At 49.1% G+C, this 11801-nt stretch overlaps 1 protein-coding gene across 1 annotated transcript; it reads left to right on the top strand.

The window, feature by feature from the left end:
- Positions 1–2001: 2001 nt before the first annotated feature.
- LOC115312583 (SAGA-associated factor 29) lies at positions 2002–11385 on the top strand. The gene is made up of 3 exons (XM_040206353.2): positions 2002–2071; positions 2725–2954; positions 8804–11385. The coding sequence occupies exons 1-3, from the start codon at positions 2002–2004 to the stop codon at positions 9212–9214; spliced, it is 711 nt and encodes a 236-aa protein (XP_040062287.1). The 3' UTR covers positions 9215–11385.
- Positions 11386–11801: the final 416 nt, after the last annotated feature.

Below are 11801 nucleotides of genomic sequence, written 5' to 3'. Positions count from 1 at the left end.
GTTTCCATAAGAGCTAAGCCTTCTTCTTTCTTTACTTTTTCCTCAGGTAAGTTCGCTCTTTACAAATTTCACACAAAAAAAAAGACACTATTTGTGGGCAACGCTGCACAAAGTCGTAGTGCGATTGGTTAAGAAACCGAATTTTACGGTCGATTTAAAGAGCCTGGCGTCTCCTTGAATCATCCTACATGTAGTTTCCAGGCCCTTTTCTTTACAAGATTTAACTTTTTATATTTGTACATTTTGACATCTAGAACGAGTCCACTGGCGCTCGGCTTTTAAAGTAAGGCTGTGTCTACATTGCCGTCCAACGGCACTCTAATCGCGCCTACAAGTGCCGTCCGAAAGAGAGTCGGACGGCGCGTGTATCACTGGGGAGCTCGTTAACACACCCCCCCGCCTGCGTTCACGCCACTTCGTGACGACAGTATGCGACTACTAATTGCAAAACTATTTACCCATTTGGCTCTGTCGTACACGCCGCTCCGCGGCGTCCAGCCATCAAAACAAGCCTCGCTAGCTGTACCACATGCACCTCCGGAAATGAAGTCCCATACCATTTCCTTGCAACAACATTCGTTTTTTTTTTCCTGTGTTAATGGTAAAAAAAATAAAGGTAAATATCGCCAAATGCGTCGGCAAAATAAAATGTTTGAGAAAACAAAAAAGTAAGGCCACACTGGGGATCCCACTCAAAAGCGCTTGCTTATGAGACAGACATCTTACCACTAAGCTGCACTCCGCTTCGAAAAACCCGTTTTGAGAACTCGTTTTATACGAGACTTTCGGACGGCACTTGAACGCCTGGGTGGAGTACCGTCGGACGGCACATGAACGCTCTGCAAGAGTGCCGTCGGACAGTACTCTAGCGTTAAAGTAAACTATTCTCCCATTTCGGAAAGTGATTCTATATTGATCGAATCATGTAGACCCAGTGCCCACCAAACTATTGACAGTATAAAGCGCGAAACACATGTACGACGAAACCGTCCGATCCGACGTCCGACCGCGCAATACGACGGTCGGAGGCGAGGGTTTTCAACGCTCTCCGATGCTACGAACACCCTCTCCCCCCAAGGTCATTCCGGCAGTCCGCACGTCGGATCGGACGGTTTCGTCGTACATGTGTCTCCCGCTTAATGCAGAAAATTAACTTGAGGAATAGGACCAGACATCGTGCTTTCGTAAGGCTCGTTCCTCGTCTTACGAACCTTGCTTCGAAAGACGGTCTCAGCAAACCTGCTTCCTGCATTCCAGATTACCTACAGCACTGCAGGATTGTGGCTTGGATGTACGCCATATATGCTGGATTGTTCGTGTCTCTGCGCTACCTTGAGCAGAAAGCAGTTGAGTAGCAGAAGACTGTGTCCAACGCGGGAGCCATGCAGAAAGAAGCTGACAACGCTGTCATTCAGGAGAAACTGTGGGAGCTGTCGCATGTCACCACGCAGTGTCAGGCAAGTGTATGCAGTACAGTCATGTCGTGGGAATATGGGTACTCCACTGTGTAGACATTTTTGGAGATGAACCGGGTAAATATGCCCATTTTTGTCTTATTGGACAATTCACATTATGGCCTCTTTTTTGGGAGGGGTTTCTACTAACAAGACGATTTCAACTTATTCATGGGCATACCAACCAGGGGGGCAAGAAAGCAGTAGCCCCCCCCCCCCCCCCCCCCCCTGCCAGTTTTCAGATTGGGGGGCAAGGCATGTGGTTTGCACCCCCCCCCCCCCCCCCCCCAAAACAGCCGCCACTGGGGAGGGCAAACACTGGCCGTCAACAACCAAGAAATACCCCCCCCCCCCCCGCCGGTTTGCCTCCCCACTCAAGAACAAGTTGGTATGCCGCTGAACTTATAATCCCATGCGTAAAGCACACAAGTTGTTGCTTCTTGAAATTAGCTTGGGTAGAAAGTGGCCTTGAATGCCACGCATGCAACATCAAGGGTTGCCTCGAGCCTTTTCACACAATCTCTGGTTCCTCGTATGCGTGCTTGCAATGTTATGTCCTCCCTGTAAAGATCTGGCAACATTGAGTCGCCAGAATCTCCTTACTGCAATCCACGCAGGTTCGTTACGCCAAACCTAACCACAGAGCTTGGAGAAACGCTGGAATGAAAATTGAACCGTACACCCCTCACATTGAGACACAAGTTAACCATAATCAACAACATTGGTTTATTACAGTCACACCTTCGTATTTTGAACGGATGTCTATATTTTTCGTTTCGTTTCTACGAGTTCCCCACCAGGGAATCGTTTCCCTGGTAGGGAACCTGCAGAAAAGGGGGTGCCATTCAGAAGAGAAAAAATGGTACGGGTTACGAGTAATTTCAGTGCTTTCAAAAGTAGTCGGATTACTCTTGTAATTACTTCCTAATAAAAATTTATCAAATGATTGCAGAATTACTCCAGAAAGTAATGGATTACGAGCAATTTGATTACTTGTAGTGAGCACCGTACAAGTGTGTCAGTGAGCGTACGGCATGCAAGTTTGTATGCTCTATGCAGACCTGGCGTGTTTGTTTGCTTGCCAAAGGTGCCTCTCCTATGCTTTTGTTCCCCCCCCCCCCTGATCTCAACCAATGACGATGTGCACTCGGCCGCCTCATCGTCGCGCATTCCCTGCGCATTTTCTATGTTGCCCTCTTTTCAAAATGCGCCGAAGACGCATTTTGAGTGCTCTCTCACTGTACGCCATGCCCCGCCTTTCCGAATGCAGGAAGAGAGAAATCGGAGCGAGCACAACCTGACAAACATCAGCAAGACGCACGAGCGGATTCAGCAGGAGCAGAAGCTCTCCCCGTACTACAAGTCGAAGCTGCGCGGCTAGTACAAGACGGCCCCCTCCAGGACGCGGAGAGCGAGGAGGAGCTTTTCCGCAAGGCTTCGACATCATCTTCGAGATACGCACCGTGCGCAACCAGCGTCGCATTGCCGCCAAGAACTCTGGTAGCTTGACCATTTGCTCGTTTGTTTGGAGTCTGCACGTCTGCCTGCCATTGCGCCTTCGGAGTGTGAGGGGTTTGGGCCTCTGTGCCGTTTTGAATTGATTCCTGAACTTTGGTCGATCGATTTGCTTGATTTACCTGAAACTCCAGCTTGACAACTGTCCAGTTCGACAGTGGGGGGATGCTTCAGCAGCTAGGTGTTGGGACGCTGCGGTGACAGCAACACTTGCGCTCACTACGTTCTTATATTTACTAAATAAAGTTACTTATAAACTAAATAAAGTTACTAAAGCTTGAGCCCATAGAACACTGCATTTTCTGCTACGCCAGTGAGTGACACCGCGTCCCCTTCTTAGAGATACCGCGGAAACATCTGATGGCGTCGGAGAACCGGCTGTCGTGCTGACGACCTGCTGCGCTTCGTACCGGCGTATGGGACCAGTCCCATACTATCACTGTAGCGCGAGATATCTAATTAAATTTCGCTCAGCTGCGATGTGTCTATGGCTATCGCGGTGATGAGTGGTGCCGATTCAGAAAAAAATGTTTGTGGCAACGGCTCCATCAGCGCAGTAAAATCATGTCGTAAAACCTACCTGCGCACCACCAGCTCGCCACTAACGCTCCCAGTCTCCTATTGCCCAGTGCCGTAGTACGTCACAACCGTCAAAATTACGCCGCGGCTTGTTTTGCGGTCAGTAATTGGAGAGGAAGAAGAACTTAATATTTCAATAATTTTTCTTGTAGACCAGTGGTTCTCAACAATCGATGTTTCGCAAACCCCTTGTGGATCGGTGGAGATGATGAGGGGCCCCGTTCGTGGTGAAGGGGGGGGGGGGGGTATAGGGTAAAATAATGATTTAATAAGTGTATATAACTAATGGCAAGTGTGAAGTAGACTTTGCTACTTCACTTTCTCTACACAAAAAAAAACAAAAAAAAACTCGCCTGAAAACTAAAACATTTCTTCTCGACCTGAAAAAAAAAACTGTTTGTTGCCGGGTTTTACTGATGATGCGGGGCTTTGCGGACCCCTAGAATGCCTTCACGGACCCCTTTGGGGTCCACGGAACTCCATTTGAGAACCACTGCTGTAGACGTTAACAAACCGAAACGAAAACGGAAGCCTCTTAGGCGTTCAGTGATCATTGAAGGTTTAATGTAAAAGTTATTTAACAAAAGTAAAAAGGTAATTTCATGGTCCCTCTAAGCTCAACTCCCTAGCCATGGCGCGCTGCTGCAACGGGACAATGAAACAATTTTGTTTACTTGGACTAACTAGCTTAAATAGTGCATTGCCAAAGTGTTTTGCTCTCGGGGGTCAGAGAATTATCTGTGACCTTTGCGAGTAGCCCAAATAGGTTGCCAAGGTATGTCATCTTAAATTGGGTCGAATTGAACGTAAACCGCCATTATTTTGAGAAAACGTGCAGCGATAGACGCAAAGCGTGCGGGCAAGCCTCTCTGCCCCCGGCCATCTACGTCTAAAGCGTGGCGTCGTCACTTTTGCCGTAAACACTGATAGAACGGCAGGACATGTCTTTTGAGCGCCTGGCATTTGGCATGCACGCATTGCCTTTCACAGTGCCTTGGCTGCGCGCATGCGCTCAAGGTGCACGAGACGGCGTCGTCGAAGGTAGGAAGCTTGCGCTAGCGGCAGGTCAACCGAAGCTCCTTCCTGCTGTCCTCATATCCTCAGTAATGAGCGTTTCTCAGCGCACTCTTGCTCCCCTGTGCCACGAACGTGTCTCCAACTGGTCCGTCTATCCAAAAAAGATGGTCCCTCGATTTCCGCCTTATGACGTCATGCACGTGTCGCACTGTCGCTGGTCGCGATCCTGGCGGCCTCACGGCAGCGAATGTGGCAGACGCCTTTTTTGCCGCAGATTGCCCTCCAGCTTTGCAATCCACGGAAGCTTCGGCAGCCTATACGCAGCCGGGACGCCAGGACAACACTCGCGTTCGCTCGTGCTCAACGCTTCGGCTTTTGTGACGTCATTTGTTGCCACTTCAGGACCACTTTCGACGCATGGGTAGAATAGAGTGCTAAACATACCGTTTTTTTTTTTTTTTTGTTTTTGTTTTTGTTTGTGTTGCGTTTAGCGCTCTACAACGGGCGGGACTACGTCGAAATTTTAATGCAAGATTATGATACTCCTACTAATGAAATACAAAGAAAACTTTACAAACATGTTTTCTTTTTTTTTAAAAGGACTACTGTACATTCAAACTTGAATTTTTTTCCAAATTCAGTAACCTCCTCAGCGTCCCTTCAGCTTTTTGATTGCCAGGTTTTCTTCGCCGTGCTTAATGCAAATCTCGTTCCCGGTGATGCGGTAGCACGTTTTATAAAATATGTTTGCTCTTTAAAAAAATTTACCTACGAAAACAACGTAAAATCAATGTCGTTGTGTAGCTCCAACCTAGGACATTTGTCTCAAGCCATACTTTTCGGGACATGGCACTCTGCAAAATTGTACCTCGATCTTGCAGCTCGAGGGACTGTAGCTTGCTCGTTTTCATGGCCATTGGATTTCGAGTTCTCATAGATCCCCAAGTTTGCCACGAAGCACGAGGTTGAATGGCGGATTCGCGATTCTGCAACAATGGAGAAACAAACCGAAACAGAAGTCTCCTAAACAAAAATGTACATTTGCCAAAAGCAGGCGAGGCAATCGGGCACAAATTTAAACCATGTAACAAGTATACTTGGCACTCCCAAGGGTTAAGAAAACATTCACAATGTCTCTTGTTACCCTTAAGATTACTTGAAGACAAAAGCCCATGCGCCGATGCATTAAAGACAGACACACAATTTACTGGCTGAGTTATCCTTCATAATGTGCCGAGCAGGGGCGGATCCAGACCTCCATTTTAGGGGGGGCGGTTCCTCGGTGTCAAATGGTGGGGGGGGGGGGGGGGGGGAGGTGTTTATATTTTTTGTGGAGTTATCGTTTTTACTAAACGCTGATAACATAATATAGATCTTGAGAGCTTTTGTATCGGTTTACCTGTCGGGGATGAACTCTTTGAATTAAAACCTTTCGGGTGACCACGCTAGAGGTAAGTATCTAGAAAATTGTGGTGGCACTATCCTTTCTGAACACCATAACGCAAGGAATTTCGTAGTTCATAGAAAACGAGATTACTCCATTCGCGTGGCAGCGCGCTAGAAATAGAAAAAGAAGTTTAACTACTGGGGATGAATGTTAGGTGCTATAGCGGCTGTGACAATTGCAGACAGTGTAACTTGATGGCTCAGATATCCGCGGCGGGGCTACAACTTTTGGGCTCCTTTTGCCTTGAATATTTATATATTCTTGTTACACCCGCAGAGCATGTACGGAGAGCCAACCTTTGCCAACTATACGGAGGAAGCTCATGCAGCTAATAACAATGCGAAAAACGTTTTAATCTAAAACTCGGCTGTTCTTTGAGATTAAGCTTGGCATAGTAGTTAGAACTTTATATTCAGTGCCAAAATGCAGAACGTGGTTTTAAAACATACTTTTCATTGTCGCCGGTTGCTTCAATGGAGCGAGTATGTTGCAAACAAGCGATAAAAATGGCCCGGCGGCTTCGACGCTGCTCGCGGCGTCAAAACACTGTTGACGCAGCGAGCGAAAGGAACGCTGCCAGGCAAGTTCGTCGGTTGTTCGCCGTATATTTGAAATCTCCAGAGCGCAGCACATGCGGCATTGCCAACCCTAACTCGTGTTTTCACGTGTTCTGGATGCAACTCGACAGAACGAAAGCGAATAATTGTTGAATATTTTTGAAAGCATGTTGCAGTTCGGCAACTATAACTTTTAAACTTAGACAATACCTTAAACCAGCAATGGATCCTTCCCAATTATATTAAATTGCACTTCGTCTGGATATTTTCTGTATGAAAGGAGCACTTGCTTGTTTTTTTTGGGTAGTTAGCTCATTCGTCAAGGTCGAGAGGACAGGTGGAGAGATATGATGGGGCGGAGCGGTTGTCCGGTCGACGAATCTCAACTGGGCTAAAGGCCGATCACGACTGCAGCATGGATGTTTGGGAGTCGGTGTTAACTCGAACGGGCACAGGCACTGTCTATTTAATTTATGTATAGTCGCATCTTTGAAAGGGCTCGTTTTCCCCAAGTCCCTAGGTAGGGAATTCGAAGCCGCAGTTGCAAACCAACAAGCCCCGCCTCTTTTCCGTTCGACACACACATATTCGCTGCCTTTAGAGTGCTCGTACCGTTTATCTTTCTTTAATTAGCTTCCCGCCACGAGAAGTCGTACCGCAAGCAGTATGAAGCCCATTAGACGAAACATCTCCCCCTTCTGGCGCTCGTCGTCTTCTTTTTGTATTCCGCGCTGCGGCGCTGATCCTCAGTGAGGGATGGAGGCAACGACGAAAGCGGGCTTATGTTTAAGCCAAGGTCGTGGGGAAGTCCGGAGCGTCTTCAGGAGAAGCCCAGACCTAGACTACTCTGTACCCAGAGCATTTGCTTCCTCTCTTAGGTGAGAAGAAAAGCAATTCACCTTTTTTCAGTAAGCGTCTGCGCACGCGCACACCCTTTTCCCTTGACCTTGACCGCCCTTTCGCCATTCTTGGGGGGCACTGTTTTCTTGCGACACTAATCTCTCCCTATGGGAAAAGGCGAGTCCGGTTGCCCTCCATTTGTAGTAGGCGCCGAAACCGTCATGGAGGCACTCCTTACTGGAAAAAGGTCCACTGGTCTCCTGGTTGTACAAGCTGCATCCCCCCCCCCCCCCCCTGGAACGTCTCCTCCTGGTACGTCCCCTCCGCACTTCCCTTGGCAATGAGCACACCGTACCAATAACATACCTTTAGTGAGCCCGTGGGCGACAGCATCTCAAAGCAAGCCAAAAAAGACATGCCAAAAGACAAGCCCAGAACCACGAAGAAACCATCAAACGACGAGTGATGCAAAGGCGGCCGCTAGAGAGGAAGGATAATCCTCTGTGTATAGGATCGTACCCTTGAGGAAGGCTGCTTGGCGTCTGCGTTTGGACGCTTTCAGTGAACAAATTTTTCGCAGACAACCTCCAAAGAGAGAGAGGGAGACAGAGAGAGAGAGAGAAAGGGGACTAGATATGTTGAAGCTATTTTCCCCCCGTGCTCGACGTGCTGGCCTTGTTGGGAAGTGTGCCTGCAGTCGAGGACCCTGATATTTGGTGCGCTTCCCCACTGTCTCTCCACTTCGAAACTCCTGGCGCCGTCCCTGTCGGGAAGACGTACCGTGACCTTGACGGAGATAAACCCCACTTTGGAAGTGCCCAGCAGGCGCGTCCACCCACCGCTGTTTTAATCTTTTGTCCCTCGCGTCGATTGCTTACGTTTTTTCTTCGAGCTGACGAAGAACCCCGGGGGGGGGGGGGGATTGCCCCCACCGCCCCCCCCGCCCCCCCCCCCTTGTATCCGCCACTGGTGCCGAGTCATCCTTCTCAATCTGCTGAGTCATCATCTTAATTTGCTTAGTCATCCAATGAATGCTCAAGTGAACGTTTTGGTGCCTTTTACGTTGATGTGTTTTAGCTCAAGGACTTTGAAGGCCGTCTGAACGATCGGATGTACAGTCGGGACAGAATGAAATGCGAACATGGAGTACTTGGTTTTCAACCCACGCTGAGTCACCTAGAGACGCAACACCGAAGGTTTGGATGCACTGAGCAAGAGTCTAACACATCGAAGGAGGAGCCATCTTCTTGCAGCTCCCATCTGGTTCAGGTGGTGCAGCATCTAGCGAAAACCATGCACCCACTGTTCGCGTTTCATTCCGTGCCGACTGTACAAGACTTTTGCCTTAATATGTGTTTCTGAGAAAGTTCACAAACATTCCGCCATGCCCACAGGTCGGCGACATGGTGGCCGCTCTGGCGCGTGGACCGGACGACGACGAGAACTGGATCCTGGCCGAGGTGCTGCACTACAACCACGGCAGCTGCAAGTACGACGTGGACGACATCGACGAGGAGCAGAAGGAGCGCCACACCCTCAGCCGGCGACGGGTGGTGCCCCTGCCCCTGCTCAGGGCCAACCCCACCACAGATCCCGGCGCCCTGTTCCCCAAGGGGGCCCTGGTCATGGCCCTGTACCCGCAGACGACCTGCTTCTATTGCGCGCAGGTCCATGAGCCGCCCGGCGGACCCCAGGAGGACTACCTGGTGCTCTTTGAGGACTCGTCGTATCCAGAGGGCTACTCACCGCCGCTCGCGGTGGCGCAGCGCTACATCATCTGTTGCAAGGAAATGCGGAAGAAGTGAGGGGTCCCTGAGTTGGTACGCGTTTGGTACGAAACGGTTTCATCCACTATCAGGTGTGCGACTGTGAGTCAAGGTCTGTCCATCAAGACGCGGCCCGGCGCTACATTGTCCGCTGCAAGACTTGAAAAAAGTGAGGGTCGACCGCGGGCATCTTTGCGTTGCATTGGCATGTATTCGATGCGAAACGGTTTCGTTCTGTGCTAGGTGTGCGGTATGCATAGAGGGCCGTCCCTGGAGCGCACTGGTCGTGGTGATTTTGTGTTGTTCGTAATGTTTAGCGGAAGGAAGCGTAATTTTTTCTTCACTTCCGGTCCGTTCTGGGTGGACGTTTGACGGAGAGCAGGCGTCCGCATGCCTCTGCCTGGAGCCATGCCCCAACAGAATCCGGCGACCACCCAGCATCTGCAGACGACCACGATATGCATGGCGGTTTAATCCTCTTTCAGGACTCGCGGCTGCTTTCAGTGGCACAGCGCTATGTCATCTGCTGCAAGGAGATGCAAAAGAAGTGAGCGTCGACCACAGCCGCCCGGCGTGCCGCGACGGTGCAGGTTTGACGCGGAACGGTTTAGCTTTGAGGTCTACGATCGCGCTGTAAGTGCGCAAGAAGTTGAGGGCCGTAGCCGAGGCTCAACGGACTTGCAACTGCGACAAATCCCACTCTGTTTTCGAGGTTGTTGGGATGTATCTTTGCGGGCCACACCTCCAAGAGAGTAAAGCTGTAGTGCTAAATTTTCGGTGCCACCCGAAGAAGGCCGATACGGGACATAAATTGGACACAAGCGCTGAGTCAGCATTGGCCGAGGCTTTTTTGGGGCAACGCCGAAAGTTTGGCACTGTTATTCAAAAGGTGTTGTCGCAGGTGCCTGTGGTTTTGTTGTGTTGCAGAATTGAACTCGAGTGAACTCGGACATCTCAGCTGTAGATTTTGCAAGGTTGCACAATCTTGCACCATGATAAAATAATCGGCACCGGATGTCTCGAGCTCTTTCTCGTGGACTGCGCCAAGAGCGATCTTGGGGGGAAGTCAGTCGTAGGAGCTGTGGTTGCAATAGAGGTCATCATGACACCAGTAAAAAGAAAACGTTCTGCCTTTCCACTCTGGTGAAGAGGGAAGACCAGCGAAGCTGTACTATGGTCAGATGACCTCAAAGACGACCTCAAAGACGACTTCTAAGACGACCTCGAGGATGACCTCAAGGACGATATCTAGACGACGTCTAGGACGACCTCAAGAATGACTTCTAGGACAACCTCGAGGACAACCTCTCAGACAACGTCTAGGACAACCTCAAGGACAACTTCTAGGACGACCTCGAGGACAACCTCTTGGACAACCTCAAGGACAACGCGTAGAGAAATTCAGCCTTTCCTCTCTGGTGAAAACCAGAGTGGAAAGGTTGTTGCCACCGATATAAGCAAGGTTGAAGCCGATTGTCTGGTTGCTGCCGTCGCTCATAGATGGCGGTAGCTGTCCAGAGGTTTGCGTCTAAATTTCTTTGCGGAGGACACGACCCTGGGGAAAATAGCCCTTAACAGCTCCGCTGTAAAAACAAAGGGTTATCACATATAAAAAGCTCAATGGCTCGAGAAGCATTTCTTCATTTTCTGCTGCAAGACAGGCAGTGGATGTCGTTTTGCATTCTATAGTACTGCTCAGGGACAAGCCGGTATGCTCCAAGAATTATGCAACAGTGCTCTGCTGAATACTGGCGACATTTGCACTGGGACTTTTGAGAATGAGGAGTGGCATGCTTCGAGCAATTACGAAAAATTGCCGAGTGTCGCATACACTTTAGGGTTGCTTTATTTGGTTTCTTGAACTTGTAAGCGGTGTGTCGAACACTCTTCACTTTACGGTGATATTCCGTTTACGTGCAGCTCCCATAAACGGGGGCGTTCTGAAAAAGTTCAGCTGTGCAAAATATTGTCCAGTTCCCTCGGGCTCCACTTCCAAGATTTTGCTGCATTTACACCTGGCCCCAATCGAAATTAGCAGCTGTGACGTCTACCAATGCTAAAAACATGCACATGGCCCCAATCCAAATTAACAGCTGCGATATATTTATGATGGGCTATCCAGTAACATCTAGCAATGCTAGAAATATGCACACACACGCACTAAAGTACATTCAGACACTTGAAGATTTTAAACTGAAGTTTCTTTCAAAGACTCCTACCGTCCCAAGCCTTGAAAAGTTGAGTACACTTGAGCAAGTCATTGGGAGTTAGGAAAGACTAGATGTGCAAGGTACAGGTGTGCAAGTAACTACAGTATGTCAGTAACAATGTGTACTTCTTTATACATATCTGTTTGTCCCCCCCCCCCCCCCCCCCCCTTTTTTTGCCTCACTATCTTTGCATTTTTCCACCCATTCCAGGGTTTACCATCATGTTCCATGTATTGATATGCCGCTCGCCTATACACCCAAAGCATTTTTCGTGAATCCATACTTTCCTTTGTTTTTCTAATGACTGCAGTGTTGAATGAAATGAAACACTGGGCTGTTTGAAAGGCGCTGAAATAAGATACAATCTTTGTGTATGCCTCCGTCATGCAAAAAAAAAAAAAAGGTGGCAGCGCATT

Source organism: Ixodes scapularis, unplaced genomic scaffold (genome assembly GCF_016920785.2).
Source record: "Ixodes scapularis isolate PalLabHiFi unplaced genomic scaffold, ASM1692078v2 PGA_scaffold12__126_contigs__length_90152505, whole genome shotgun sequence".
Taxonomy (NCBI): domain Eukaryota; kingdom Metazoa; phylum Arthropoda; class Arachnida; order Ixodida; family Ixodidae; genus Ixodes; species Ixodes scapularis.
This window is presented reverse-complemented; position numbering and strand designations above follow the sequence as displayed.

What these genes read in the sequence shown, in the direction of transcription:
- LOC115312583 (XM_040206353.2), top strand. Translation starts at nt 2,002, where the DNA reads ATGTTATGTCCTCCCTGTAAAGATCTGGCAACATTGAGTCGCCAGAAT. An exon ending in CCTTACTGCAATCCACGCAG is followed by an intron (nt 2,072 to 2,724) that starts GTTCGTTACGCC and finishes TTCCGAATGCAG; the next exon opens with GAAGAGAGAAATCGGAGCGA. An exon ending in CATTGCCGCCAAGAACTCTG is followed by an intron (nt 2,955 to 8,803) that starts GTAGCTTGACCA and finishes CCATGCCCACAG; the next exon opens with GTCGGCGACATGGTGGCCGC.